Source organism: Aythya ferina (assembly GCF_964211825.1).
Source record: "Aythya ferina genome assembly, chromosome: 7".
NCBI classification, from domain to species: Eukaryota; Metazoa; Chordata; class Aves; order Anseriformes; family Anatidae; genus Aythya; species Aythya ferina.
In genome coordinates this window covers 413,629-429,719 of record NC_140302.1, presented here as the reverse complement: position 1 = coordinate 429,719, position 16,091 = coordinate 413,629, and the positions used below count along the sequence as shown (strand labels likewise).

General features: G+C 36.2%; 1 protein-coding gene across 5 annotated transcripts in view; it reads right to left on the bottom strand.

Moving 5' to 3' along the window:
* The window catches only part of GRID1 (glutamate ionotropic receptor delta type subunit 1), a 531,300-nt gene that overhangs the window by 228,040 nt on the left and 287,169 nt on the right, over positions 1-16,091 (bottom strand). For all 5 annotated transcript variants that reach the window (XM_084525443.1, XM_084525445.1, XM_084525447.1 and 2 more), the window contains one exon: positions 4,175-4,380. In XM_084525443.1, the coding sequence (XP_084381569.1) occupies positions 4,175-4,380 (206 nt within the window). The remainder of the gene's footprint in view (positions 1-4,174; positions 4,381-16,091) is intronic.

Here is a 16,091-nt window from a genome sequence, read left to right as displayed (position 1 = left end):
ACCACATGCATCTGTGTTACAGCTTCCAATTTATTGGTTTACAAAAGTAAAAGTGATAATACTGGAAAGCAGGATGATTGTAATCTATAAAGCAACTGATATCACCTACAGTTTTAAGGAAAAATCTCATTAAAAGTCACATCCCAAACAAACCACATGAGTTCTGTGAAGAAGAAAAAAAAAAAAAAGAATAAAAGCTTCATCAACTGTTACTACAAATATGCAATAGGAAATTTAAGAAACACTAATATACAGCATCTCTTCCATATCTTTCTCCTCTTCAAGCATGCTTTATACAAAACATACAAAGTCAGAATTTATTCACACAACAACTGTTTCCTGATAAGTCTTCAGAAAGAACCCTGGGTCATCTAGCACATCCTTCAAACTAGTTCAGGAATGATGGCTATGCTGAGTTACCCAAGTGTTTTATTTAGAGCACTCTTGAACACCTTGAAGGACAATGCCTCAGTGACCTCTCTTGCCAAGCAGTCACATTGTCTAATTGACCTCTCTGGGGGAAAAATGTCCTTGTTTAGCTTCAGGTCAAAATTTCCTGCTAGACTACCCATCATTACCTCGAATAACTCCTCCTCCTACTCTCCTGTTTATTCTCAAGTATGTCAGTAATATTCCCTTAGGCAGGCTGTTTAGTGCATTCCTGAGACCTGTCTTCACAGGTCACGCTCTCCTACCTTATCATTCTCAGCACTACTCCTGGAACTGTTTTCATGTCACCGTGAAATACAGAGCGCTTAATGACGTAAACAATCCATAAAAATTTCCCTCTACTTGCAACCCACCCAAAATTATTCATTGGCAAGTGGAAGAGGCAGGTAAAATCCGGCTGCCTCTACAGGCAGGTAATAAAAAAGGGAAGCCTTCTGAGTCTCCAATCCTGGTGTCTGAGTCAAAGAGTAACTGGAAGTAATATATCCCCATTCTATTTCTCAGTTACTGATTTTTCATCTTTCCTTTCCATATGTTGAGTTACAGTGAGGTCACATACTCTGGCCTTAATAAAATAAAATAAAATAAAACTAAAATAAAAAACAATCACTTTTGCTGTTACATACTTGTTACAAGTGAGACTGGGCTTGCATATAAAATAAACAATGGCACTATGCCAAGAATATCAGGGATTTTTGCAGGTGTTGAAGAGAGCAATTTTCTCCAAATGATTAAGGAGGGACACACTCTCTATAGATTATGTTTGCTTTAATCCCAAAGTGACCTTTTAATGCAAAACCAGGGATAGCTAACATTTTATAAATGTATTTACCTTCCACTTTCCTAATAAAGGCCAATTTTATGTTTATACCTATACCATTGAAATTATTAGTTTTTCTCTCTTACAGTTAAAGCAATTCTACAGCACAATAATAAACCTTGAAAACTTCTGGAAAAGTCAGTAATCTAAGCTGCAGTGAGCCTGACACATCACAGAACCTAGCATTGAGAATACACAAAGTAAAAATGATGCCTAAACAAACAAACAAACAAAAAACAGAATCAAAAAACACCTAAAGTTGAATTCTTTTAGGCTTTATAAAGTTTTTCATATATTAGATTTCAGAGTCCCCTAACTGTGGGCATCCCAAAGTCAAATAGGATCTCTTGCCCCCTCAAGAGATGAGGACTGAAATTTGGATCCATATTTCTAGAGGGAAAAATGTATCACTTCCACTATCAAAAAGGCAAATTAAATCTCATGCCAGCTTCAAATGGCTAATGGCTATGACTTATGGTTAGAAAAAAATGTTATAACCATTTACATCAGGGTTCGTAATCCAGATACTAAGAAGGTCTTTTATTCTTCTGCATTATAAAGGAGGGTCTGTGTACAACATTTTTTTTTTTTTTTTTAAATCAATATATATTATTAGCCAACGGACTTTAATTAGAATCATTTGAAGTTTTTCAAAGATTATCAGCACTGCATGCACAAGCTTTTGAAGATCTCCAAACCGAGCAATGTCACAGCCTCTGTGATGAACCTATTCTAGTGCTCTGTGACCCATACAGTAAAGAGGAGCTTATGGAATCAAAACTTCTTATGGAAGTAAAATTTGAAATCCAATTTATTTTTCTAAATTCTTATTTTATTTTGAGTTAAAACGGGAAAAAGCAAAGTATACCCAAAATTTAAAAATGAAGACTTTGTTTTTTCTGAAGTTGCTATTTACCTCTTTTAGAGATTTATTTTTTCCCAAAAACATGGAAAAAAGTGTCAAAAACAATGAAATAAAAACAACTTCCAAGCTGCATTATTGATAGTGAACGAGTTTTAGTCATTATTTGACCTACAGTATGAAATATTTACTAACTGTAGAAATACATAAATCTAAAGGAATTTTCCTTCTACTGCTGCATCTTGTGAATGATGTACTCGTGTAAATTATATAAAAATATGTATTTCACTTAAGCAGAAATTTGTTATTGCAGACCACGTGAAACCACACTGTAGATCATCAGCTACACTTACTGCCTATGATATTGAGGAATCATAGTTAACATTAACCCTTCAAGAAATGTTCACCCAGTCTCCATTAGTGAAGAATTCTTTCCTATGTTGCACGTCACATGTCTCAAGCCTTTTGAGAGCTCCTTTGAAAGATTTAAATTTTCCTTTATAAAGCTTTTCTGAATCAATCAAGATTCAATATAGGAAGATTGCCAAATAAATTACTTTTCATTTCTGCCCACAGTTAAACTCCTGCAGGGATCTGGAAATATATCAAGATCATTAGCCTTAATGCCTATAATACACACTTCACTTTAAGGTGAAGTGAGTACTAAAACAGTTTAATACATTAGCCCCTACACCCTGGAGACCTGGAGGTCTTGACCAGGCTTGCGCGTAATTCTTGCTAACATTTCTGGGAGTCTTGGACACTGAAAAGCAACAGACTTTCTAGCCTGTGTGGGTCATAATAAAACACACCTGACAGTTTCTGATCAATACCTGATTTGGAAACCTTGTTAGTACTCACTGGAAAACTAATTCATGCATTTTTGCTTGAGGTCCTCTATGAAGAAAATAACAATACTGACTGAGCTGCATAAACTGACTATGCTTCTTAGGCAAGTACTCCCTCATTCCTTGTTCATGCACAAACAGGAGTGAAGTATGTCCCTATGCTTAGTCCTGCCCAAACTAAATCTTTGCCTCATTTATCCATGATAAAATTAACATTATTAATTTTTTAAAGATCACCATTGAACATAAATGTGGAGGATTTATTTATGCTGATAGAAAAAAAAATCTTAATCAGATTAACCTTTTTTTATTATTATTATTTTGATATATATATTTAATTTAGCAAGATCTGGTGCAGCTGAACTGATAATTGGAAAGAGGTCTCATGCATATTTTGATTTCTTGGTTCAGCTTTATCCCTGGTTAGTTAAACAAACAAGACAACAATAAAAAAAAAAAAAAAACAACTATGTCAATGCCAAGTTATTAGCTAATGAATATACGTGAGGTTATACAGGGGATACAACACATTCTCAACTCTGACATATAAAGCACTGTAAAATAATTCATTGTTTAATATTTTAAAAGCTGGATAAAACAAATTAATGCCAAAAATTAGCCCTTAGCACAACTTTAATTACAAGTTTGCCCAACAGTCACATCCCTGTCCTAATTAGCCTTGATGATTTCAAGAAACCATCAGGAAAAAGAGACAAACATATCATTCCTTCTTTGTACTTGATAAAAACACAGATTCAGCTGCCAAACATCAGTAACACAACTTTTTACCATGAGTTTGGAGATTTCCATAGTAAAGACAACACTCCCAGACACATTGTGTTTATTTTCTAATAGAGCATAATAGATTTTCTGATCACTTGTAGACAAGACGGTGGTTGTAACCTAGGTCAAGAGTAATGGTATGGAAAGACAACCAGAAAAAAAGACTTGCCCCACAGAACTGTTTTGATATCGAAAGTGCCCATCTGGCCCATGCTGTCCACTTGCACTTACTGTGGTTTGCATTACATGAAGTATATGTTATTTTAATTTTCTGATATTAACACCTGACAGAATATTTGATGTTTACCAACCAGCATTGTCAAAATCTGCCACTTCTGAAAACTTGGCAAGGTATCACATAAGTCATCATATATGATCCTGAAACATAGATAAAAACAACTGTTCACTGACCTCATTAATAAAAGTCTGGGCTCCCCGTGGGCTTAGGAGTAAGATAGCCCTTCGCAATGTGTCTCGATAGCGGTTCAGCTCTTCTGTTTTCATGGTAGTGAAAAGGTTGGCAAAGACTCTGCTGATGTTTCTGTCCACTTTTTGTAATGACACATCAAGTCCCAGTCTGGAGGCCTGATCGAGAAATCCCTGCAGTCCGCGTATATCTGTAACATAGGAGGGAGGGAAAAAAAAAAAAAAAAAAGAAAAGAAAAAACCACTGCATCAACCTTCGCCAACTAGGCAAGCATCACTAATTAGGTGGAAAAATACTTTTTATTTTATTATTATTATTTTTTTATCTCCTGCAGTGCTGTCATCAGAGTATTCCACAGAACCTCACAAGTGTAAGACAGTTGTTTTCCACAGCTCTCTTTCATAGTAAAATGCCAACAGGGAAACTCCACTGATTACCTTTCCCTGAAGGTCTCTGTACAGCTCTTTGTTACAGAGTTACACCTATCTGTGTGGCTGTGGATAGCTGCCCCAGCAGCTCAAGCCCACAGGGCTGAACATGACACAACGAGACAGTCCCACCCCAACCAAATCACAGTTAAAATGCAGAAATCCAGCTGGAGATGGAGAAGCATGGGTGATAAATCACTCACACCTAAACTTCTCCTACCAAAACCTGACTTATTTAAGATCATGCCTACTTTTCCCATTAAAAACAAACAAACAAAGATATCCATAGCCCTCCTTTTTACCCCCCTGCTTTTTTCTTCCCCTCCTACAAATCCCTGCCTAGACAGAGGTTTGCTGTTCACTGGTAAACTGATGAAACAGTACCCAAAGACTCAAACTGTTATGATATATTACTGTGTAAAAACATTGGTTTTCAATAGGGGAAACCATTTCAAAACCTGTTTAAGTTCTGCCCTTCAACTTCAAGCTGATTGAGCCAAATAGGTTTTCCTAACCCAATTTGTGAGGACATAAACATAGAGCAAAACACATTTCATTACATTTTCGTGCTGAAACCTTCTGGTTCAAACCATACTTTGCCTTCATGACTATTAGCATTTTTCTGAATAAGTGTCGGAGTTTTTAGTATTTATTTTGTAGTGAAATTTAGAGCAACGAGAAGGTCAAAGCATAAATTAAGCCAGGTTGCTCTCAAAAATAACAGTGACCTAATCACCATATCATTAGGACCTGTACCATATCATTAGGAGCCCTTAATTTAATTTGAAATATGTATAACTTGTCTTGAAAAAAAGGTATTACTTAATCCTCTTTTCTCACATTCACTTCTTGTACTTGTATTATCAAATTTAAAGCTCCTAGGTGAGGCAGAATGGTGTAAGTTAGAATTGCCATCTAAATAAACAGCCTCTTCAAAAAAAAGCCTTTGGGAGAAAATGTTTTATGGGATGTAGCACATTAAATTCCCCCAATAAGTTCCTGCATCTTCATAAGAAAAGTTGCTCGAATCTTTCTGGATCCTTTTTCTCTGCAGCGTAACATTGATTCTCAGTCTCTTGTGAACAGTGACAGAAACTGAACAGCAGGTCTTACTGGGGAAAAGAATGAGGATATATTATCTGATAAATTGGGAATGATTTTCTTCTTCTCAGTCTGCATGGTGACCCAGCTATAGGACAACACGCATTACAGAGATGTAAATGTACATGTAACTGCACTGAGATGTCTCTTCAGAAATGTTGTGTAAAATAGCACTATGCACTGAAGATCCAAAGTCAATCACAACTCATCATTGCTGCTTTGTTAAACTGCAGGGGTTGCCCACAGTAACTCTAACAATTTTTTATTTCAAATACATGAGGAAACTGGAAATATGCTGGCTGATGAGGCTCACAGGACCTCTGGAACAATCCCAACCACAGCCTGTTGTAGCCCAGTGACAGTGCTGGGCTACATCAGTACATCCTTGCCCCAAGTCCTTCATTCACAATGAAGAACTCTGTCCCCCATGACCACCCCTTGACACCAGAGCCAAGGGGCTGCAAGGAGGAGCAGGAATTGCCGTTTTTCTTCACACTCAGGGCCCAGACTTCCCACAGAGTAGAAATGGGAGACAGACAGATTCTGTTCTTTCCTTCATGACAAATTCAAGCAGTTTCATTAGCCCATTACACCATCATCCTCAGCACATCAGAGAGATATTTATTGTTCCCATAATAAAACAGGCTCTTCAGAAAACTTTACTACAGCTCTAATAATCTGTATAAACTAGCTTGTAACACTAGTTTTTTATTTTTATTTTTTAAAACCTGGAAGAAACTTCTACCTGATGGAATTTTAAGAATTGATACCATAAACATCACTGAAGTTCAGGGACCAAAAGCAACCTTATTCAAGTCAGTAGCATTACTTGCTACCCCATCTGGATAGGCTCTTAGATCACCACCAGTCTTGGTGTTAAGTTGCCGTAAAATATATACATGAACATCTTTCACCTTGCCCAAGAAGTGTTGTATGAAACATGACAAGTAATACCTTGCAGGCTACACCAGCCGAAGTTCTTCCTTCAAGTGCAATACAACAGGGTCAATTAAGATAACTAATAAACATTAAGACTAAACCAAAAACACAAAGTCATCTTGAGTATATTTATACTTCTATCCAAACATGGAAAGGGTTGTTAATATGATTAACTCAGGTTCAGAAAGCAGTCATAATTACAGAGAATCATCAGAAAGGAATGAAAATGAAGCTAGTGCTGTGACAACCACAGCAGACTTTATTGCCTTCCTAACTCAGGCTTATTTGTTTAGTTAATGCCTCCGGCCAAGTCACCCCTCAGAAAAGGTGCACTTGTGTGGTTTTTTTTGGTGGTGGTGAGTGAGTCTACAGCAGTTCTAACACACTATCAAATAACTGCCAGATGTGCTTTGTCTCCAAAATCCTGAGTCATCAAGGAAACGACAGGGTTTAGTGTCATGCAAGCATTTCTGGAATATGTTAGTAGAATTCAGCACTCACAGAAGTGCTAAATATTACAGGTGTGCTGAAATAATGACAGTGACAAACAGCTACTGTCTACAGATTAAAGCATTTTATTAAAGTTGTCAAGGTAAGTTTGGATTTTGCTAATTTAAATTCAGTAAACTAGTATTCATTACTGTACCTATACTGTCTTTATGGATCTGTGATACTAGAAAAAGGTTTTTCTTCTAATGCAGTTTTATCCTTCAAAATTACTGCATTGTTTGAGAAACAGTAAGAAAATAGCTTATATATGTAGTTTACTAACAACTTGTCTTTTGTGCAAGCATCTCAAGCTATCACTGCACAACGGAAAGCTGTTTACTGAAGATTAACCATGCTGATACTGCTCTAGGTTTTTTGCCTTATGTTTTCAGCTGACCTGCTGAACTACTGATTAGAAATACTGCTGTAGACCAGCATATAATATCTGATGCACATGGTACGACTATTTGGACATAGAAGAGCATTTTGTATTCCCTCACAAATTTTTCCGCCAAGGAAAACAGCTTATTTCCCAATTTAAAAATAAAAATAAATGGAAAGGACTCATACTTCACAGAATCACAGAATCACAGAATTTCTAGGTTGGAAGAGACCTCGAGATCATCAAGTCCAACCTCTGACCTAACGCTAACAGTCCCCACTAAACCATATCCCTAAGCTCTACATCTAAACGTCTTTTGAAGACTTCCAGGGATGGTGACTCCACCACTTCCCTGGGCAGCCTGTTCCAGCTTGACAAGAAAGCAAAATCTGGGATGGAAGAAACTGTCCAAGCTCAAGTGTACAAGCACAATCTGTCAGTTTTTAGCAGATAAAAATGAATGTGAATTTATTCAGTGTTGGCAATTAAAAAGAACTGCATGACTGTATCTTCCTGAACACTGACATGTCTGTTCCTACATAGCACTGGGGAGCAGGAGAAGGCTTGGTGGGAACTCAGAAGTGGAAGCGGGAACTGAAGAGCAGTGTTTTCAGTGGTGACTAACCAATTTAGTTGCTTACTTAATGGGATCTTTTTTCTCAAATAATTATTTGCCATTGTTACCAAGAGGGCAATCATTTCTTAAAATGTATGTGTACATAAACACATAAACACATGCAGGAGCATCTACTTATAAATAATAATGAATTAGGCTCAGTTTTATTTTATCTGACATATCACGTAAGAAAATAATTTGGTGCCCTTGTTTTCTTCTACATTTAGTAGATCACAAATCCAAGCAACATAAAAGAAAACCTGCTTTCTGTTCCATGCTAATTCAAAGAGATATTCCAAAAATTCAGTCATGATTTTCTATTTCTCATCATTTATGACTGTTAATCCTTCATTTTCTTCACAATTGAAATGAGTCATATAAAATTCATATGGAATTTAATGCAAATAAAGGATTCCATAAATGCATTCATTAAAATGTGTTGCCTTCTGTAGTCTTAACAGTGACTTTTTTCCTTTTTATTAATGTTCAGATTCTAACATTAGAGAGTTTTTTTGAAAGATTACTAATAAAATAATTCCTCATACCCATTTATTTCATATTTTATAGGAAAAGTATAACAATACAAACTCAAATACTTCTGTCTAGAGTATCTGACAAATGAAACAACAGGCTGCTGTAACTGCACAACTTATAGCCAACTGTCCCCTTCAGCTTTGCAAATAGTTATTTTCGCTCAGGGTGTAACCTACACTAAACCACAAAAATTATAGTAGTGTTTTAATTATCTAACTCCCCGCGTACACCTGATTTGTACACGTTTAACATACCAAGCAGGATTTCAGCAACAGCACTGGAAATTTTCTGTTTAGAGAACAGCAAAGTTCTTGATGATGCAACACCTGCACTCCAGAAAGAAAATGACACTACACAAAACGCACTTGGGTGAATCTCTCTGTAAAACTGTACAGTAATTGGATTTGTAGAAGATACTCTAGTCTCAACTACAATCGTGAAATTGGCTAGTTGGAATTGGAATTATGTCATTAGAGATCCACAAGAGCAGAAAACATCTTATAAACTTTGCATCCTTCTTGTTAAATCTGGCTTGAGAGAGAATTTCTGTGGCTGAGAGCCCTCTTCCTAATTCTGACAGATATACCACACATTCGGGTCTGACAACAGAAGAACGATATGATTTTAGGAATAACTTAACAAGGAAGTAAGGAAAGCCTCGATGCACTGCTAAGATAAGATTTTTTCCACTGGGACTGCAAAACAAATGCTTGCTATAAAAGTGGCTTTATTGGACTATAAGAAATAATGAAATGTATCATTTTCTGCTTGAGGTTATGTTGGTCACTGAGCTGGCTGACTAGAAAACAACTATAATGTTGTAATACTAAATGTGGCATTAGCTTCCTCTACGTAAAGTTTGTTGTCATCTACAAAGCAATCCATTTTTATTATATTATCTATGATCTTATTTATATTTAAAAAATAACTTTGTAGAGTCTACAATAACATTTGTTGTCATAAAAGTATAGGATGTGATTCTTGGCCCTGACACGAGCAGCTTAAAAGCTAATGTTTTTGTGTGAACCAGCTGTACAGTTGGGCACAGCTAGCCGTTAAGGAGGGCTTATTGTAGAAGGGAATTTACAGAGGTAGAGAGCAGTATAGTGTCTTTTCAACACCAGTTTCTAACCCCAGCTGACAGAAATAGAAGCAGCACATGGTCATTCTACTTTGTATATTAAACTGAAGTATCAAGCTGGGGCTGAAGGCAAGGCTAGAGAAACTCCAAGAAATAAATTCACACCTTTCATTCTTATCCATCAACAAGTAAACTTTAGGAGGACTCAAGTATCATCACCAGGCTCTATTTTCAAATAACCCACATCTATCTTTTCATTTGTACATTTGTATAAGGAAAAAGTAAATAAGTGTGAAAAACAATGAGATCAAGCAGCAAAAGCTGATCTTCTGAGTTTTTTTCATTTGCTTGATTACAGGTGCTACACTTCACACTTTTTTTCAGTATTATTTTTACTTGAGTATAATATTGGTGATATGTTTAAGCAGTGCCAAGTGTATCAGAAAGACTCAGATAGTTTAATTAATTTAGTATTTAACCACTTCTAAACATATATTCACCCTTTCCAATGTTTTAGGAATAATATCAAGGCATTTTTTCCTTACACTTAAGCTCCAAGAGAAGACAAAAAAAGTGTTTTCATTTTCTTAATGGATATTTCTTACTTTTAATACAAGGATACTCTGCTTTAATGTAGGTTTGTCTCTTTTGACTGCAAATTGGGTAGAATACTTCCCACACATAATTTAATTTCTTAAGGTGAATAAAGTACACATTTTAGGATTCAGTGATTTGGAAGATAATCTATAAACACTCTGAAACAGGTCTCCTAAATCACATAGTTTTCATGGGTTTCATTCACTTGATTTTACAGCAGCTGTTGTCCCTCTTTTTCATAACTGCAAGATGTTTATATAAGAAATAAGGAAAAAGACCGATACAAGAAACAGATGCACATCCTGAAAATTAGACTTGTGCTGCATTTTAAGATGTTGGAATGAATGATTTTTAACACCATCTTCGGGTCCTTGCTAGAGATATTAACCTTCCTTTAAACAACAGACTACTACTTATGCTTCCAGAAGGGAATTATTTTGTACAGATCATCTAGAATAATTTGACGTTAGAAAAGCACTGGAATTTTCAACCTAAAAGACTCACAATGTGATTCTAACTGTGCGAATAGAGTGATTAGACCAGAAAGTATAATAGCAAAGTGTGTGTGAGAGATAAGACTATATTAATATTTGAATGTAAATGCTTATTAGAGCCCAGCAGAAATATGAAGTGATACTGGTAAGGAGTATTTTCTACTTTTATGAAGAGTTTATTCCCTTGTATTCTTACAGTCTCTCTGTGCATGCAGCCTCTCTCTCCACCTATAACATTTCCACATGTTTGACTGGGTATTTCAACAGTCAGTGATGAGATAATTGTTATCAGCCAGATAATTTTTGTACAATGGAATTCACAATTTCTAAACAGTCTGTGATTTAGTTTCCTCTTTCTTCAGTTTCTCTTCACAATCTTTCTGCTAAAAAAAAAAAATAATAAAAAAATACAATGACCTTATTGCATGGTTTTAGATATGTCAAAACTCAAAGCCAATTTTTACCTTTTCAACTTTTACCAATTCATCTTTTTTATTCTTAAAGAAATGAAGGAACTCAGTAACTAATAATCATGCAAATACAATAAATCTAAGAAACAATAGCTCTATTCCAGCAGTTGTTCCAAAAAAAAAAAAAAATCTTAAAACCAAGCATAACAAATTAAATAGTTTTTAGTAGTAGTTTTCAGCTTACATAAGAACAGCTGTACCAGAGGACACCAGTTCTGTCTACCTGTCTCTGACAAAGAGTGTAAAACAGAAGCAATTGCGCAGTGATGCTTCCCTCTAACATTCTCTCAGCAATTCAGTTTGCAGCACAGGGAATTGTTCAGGCAGATCTGGTTTCTGTATATTTCTATGCGCTCCACTAGTATATTTCTGCATTGTAACTGTCAATGCCTTTGTCCTCCATAGACCATCACAGTTTCCCCTTAAACCAATATAAATTATGAGCATCCAGATCAGTACATCTTCAGCAGTTTTAACCTGGGAATTTTCAGGAACCTACCTCTCCTTTCCCTTTTTTTCACCTTACTTTCCTAGATAGTTCTACTAGCATTGATCAAACACAAAATGTGCCAGTGTCGGCTCTCCCAGATCAAAAAAAAAAAAAAAAAAAAAAAAGTTTCTGGAAAGAAGAGAAAGAAGAGACCAGACTATCAGAATTGATGTAATGATGTAAGTTTTGAAAATTACGTGGAACACTGATTTGCCATTTAAATCTACATCACAGGCTGACATGTGACCACCTCTCAGAAGAAACTGAAAGTTTACCATGTGTAAATCAGAGCTAATCAAATGCAAAGGTCTACTCAGAACCCCTTTGTGATATCAAAGGTTGAAACCTGAGCAATGGACCACAATTATTTTTATTGAGCAGTTGTACTGCATGCATAGATTGTTATTACTGTTTTAAATAATGAAAGGGACTATGAATACAGACAAGTCATATATTGGTAGTTTCCACTCCTGAATGAATGAGAAAGAGACAGAACACAATATAAAGCCAGACGTGTTAAATGTACAAGCAAATGTTTCCAGATTTGACTTTAATAAGAGGAAGACATAACTATTAAAAACATTCAGAATTACTCTGCAGAACTGATGCTTCATACCTGAAACAGCTGATCCAGTCTGAAGGTAACTGGAGCTTCCCAGGAGGTCTGGGAGCACAAAAGTCTTTTAAAGGCAACAACAGCCCTTTCACATTTAGCATGAAAGGTTAAGCACAGGTCTCTCCTGCTGGATTTTAACACTTAACATTCAAAAGCACAAGGGAAACCACCTCAGGAAATTCATTACCATTGGAAAAATTGTGGACATATGCTACAATTGTCGTAAAAAGGGAATTCACTGGAGAACCAGCATTTCTGTTCAAATCATCCATTTAGTTCTTCCAAGTGCAATAATTGCCAACTGTTTGCCCAATGGTAAACCACTTGAATGAGCTGTAATAGCCTCTCATCTCATTACTGCTTTTAAAGACACTATTTAGTGTTCCTGCCATATCTTCTTATGAGCCAAAATAATAGATGTATTGACAGAAGCTATGTTTTTGCTGATATATGTCCTAAGTTTAATCACAAGACTCTTTTTTCATCACTTAAATTATCTTAATGTAATGAAGATAAATTACTGAGCCTAATATTTGCTATGGCTGAGTGTAAGTAATTCTAAGCCTCTATCTGCCAGTACATTGGGAAAATGTATTTTTCATCTTTTGAAGGTCTGAGATGTACCTTCTCAAAGCTATATGATACTATAAGAAAATCTGAACAAAAAGCAAGTTTAGGTTTGTTGTACTATAAGCCCATTTGCATTAATGCATTTGCCATTTATACTGTTAAATTGTTATATTTTAAATTTGGTTACATATTTTGACACACGAAGCATGTCCTTTCTAAATAAGGCCAATTACCCGAAGCTAGAGATAAGCAAATGCAAACAAGTGCATCCCAAAACAATTTGAATAAACAGAGGAAATGCCTTAAATTGAGAGACAAGAGGTGGTATCTCTTCACCTTGACAGAAAACCTAAAGTCACCTGAGAATTTGAAGGGTTCATTCTGTCTAGTTACATGAAGACAAGTGTGTGTAGCCAAATGTCCAGCAAAGAAAAGGAAGAATCATATCCCTTTCACTAGATTGCAGAGAGTCTCCCTCTTGTTTAAATCAACTTTAAAAACTACACATTCCAGTCTCAAGAGAGACTGCAATAAAATTACTACAGATAATTAAATTCCCCCTTGAGGAAAGCCTACTGGCAGGAAGACTTCACTCTTTTATATGTGCAACAGTAATTATTTCTTGCATTTATGTAACACCTTTCAGCTAAGGACCTCAATGTGCTTTATAAACGCCTGTACTGTATAATAAAGTATACGCTATAAATACACATTACAGGAGCTAGTTGCTGTTATACCTACTTAACCGCATGTCAGGAAATAATAACTCAACTCTGTTGAGGAAGCTTTCTCCCACTGTAGTATTTCTAAAGGTTCTAGTAAAAGTCAGGTGCCCTGGGCACACAAGCAGCAGAAAGGCTGTCAGAGCTTCAGGCTCTCAGCTTGGCGGGACCATCTATGTGTTGAGTTGTCTCCACTGAGAAACCAGGAATTCTTTCTAAGAGTACTGCTTCTCAACCAGCCTCAGATTTTGGAAAACCATGTCCTTACTTATGTGAGTTTCATAATATCTCCAATTATTTACGCTAAGAAATCTAGATGCCACTTGGGTAGGTGCTACAGTTCTGCTCCATTCCTCACTTTTCAGAGCATTCAGTGCAAGGTGGTACAGTGGCATTGCATCCAAACCTCATCCTGAGCCTGACCACCACAAGTAGAGTGCTCTGTCCACCTAAGCACAGGTGGAAGATTCCCGCGAGGCCCCACATCACCCTGTTTCACAACCCTGCAGACACTAACTTGTGTGGATCAAGCCTGGGCAGGCCTGCCCTGAACTACTTGGCCAGCATTTGGTGACTTGCTGGCAAGCTGAGTGCAACAGTGAGCATACATGTATTTTAACTCAGAATCCAGGAATAAGGACCCTCGGCCACTCATTTACTCAAGTATTGTTCATCAGGCTGTAATTAGGATGGTGGTGTCTGAATAAGTTTCATTCCTTTGGCTGGCTATTTGACCCAGAAAGATATACCCTTCTTTGCTTTTCTATTCTTTTAAAGCCCATTTTTTGCAATGCAGCCTCCATAAAACCATACACAGAAACATAAAAAGATACAAAATTGTTCTCTGTTCTCCAGTATTTTCTGTTAAAAACAAGATAAGAAGGATCCCTACTAAGATAACAAATCTCTTGTGCTGGTGGGAGGGATCTGAAAACAAAAACTAAGTTGAAGTCACATATAATGACAATCAATTAGTCCATCTTGTAGCGACAACCAGTAACAAATAAACAAACAAACAAAAAAATATTGTTGATTATTCATTTGTGTTACAACTACTTTAATTATGATGGTAAATACACGTACTTCATTCTCTAGCAACACATCTGATCCCAGAGGAAGAAAAACTTGCTAGAGAATTAAAACATGAATCTACTTGTAGTTTGTCATCAGCTAAAATCTCCTCAGGCATCCCTCTGTTAGCTCCATGCTTTTAGAAAATAACGAGTAATGATTACTGAAAAGACAACTGGTAACACTGAGGTGGTACGCTGTACCAAGATTAGTGCCAAAAGATTCTCCACTCATCATATTGTAAACAAAAGTAACACATTTGAACAGACTGAAAAATGAGATGTTTTAGCCCTCAGTCCTACCAACATTCAGTGCTTATTTATCTTTGTGTGAGGCATCTCGGTGCCAAGTCTCCTCCTACGTAGGATATCTCTCAACATACGAATAAGTGTTCACATAGCTACTGCATGCTGTGATTTATTCCTGTGGTTATAATCAAGATAAACACTTCAAACGTGTAGAATGCACTTCTGTCTTTCAGGATGTAAAGCCCTTCTTTCTTAAATCAGCAGTGAAAAAACAGCAAAAAAAAAAAAAAAAAATGCACACCTTTCTAACCAGCTCCCCTCTACAAACAACAGGCCAGGTTTTTATCAGCTCATGGCTGTGATGGAGAACGCAGCTTTTGTGAAGGCACAGTTAACTTGCTCTTGAAAAGCATGCTTATGATTGGTTTCATACATGCCCAGACAACAGCAATTTCCCACATTTTGCTGAAGAACTCCATTTCAAAATTAACAGCCATCTTGAAAACACAGCTTTTCTTCTCTTCACTGTATAGAGCAGCAGCCAAGAAACATTTACAAGTTGGGAAAATACTGCCTCCTCATAAAAATAAAAAATAACAATAAAAAATAATAAAATAAAATTCAGCTATAGGAAAGGATAAGAGAAAATGGGAACATAACACTACCCAGATTTTTCTAACCCCACCACTATGTCCTACCCATGTTTAATTAGGATAACTTCATTTAGATAAGAGCAGTCAAGCACAACAGGAGAACCCTTGGTTTACTAGTCAAAACCATCCCAGTTTGTCAACAGTATAAATCCCCAGAAAAATTTCAGTTGCAAGGTACTATAAAGTTATTTGGAAACCTGCAGAGATACTTCAATGCTTAGCCAGGAAAAACGGAACTGCCTAACTGCATTCAAAAGCAAGAAGTACTCAGGGTTCTCTCTCAGGTTACTTCAGTGACATTACTTTTTATTTGTGTACTTTAACTTCAGTATTACTACAGAATATTCCATACGTATTTATGAACAAATGAAATGAGAGCTACATATCTCACTAAATTTAA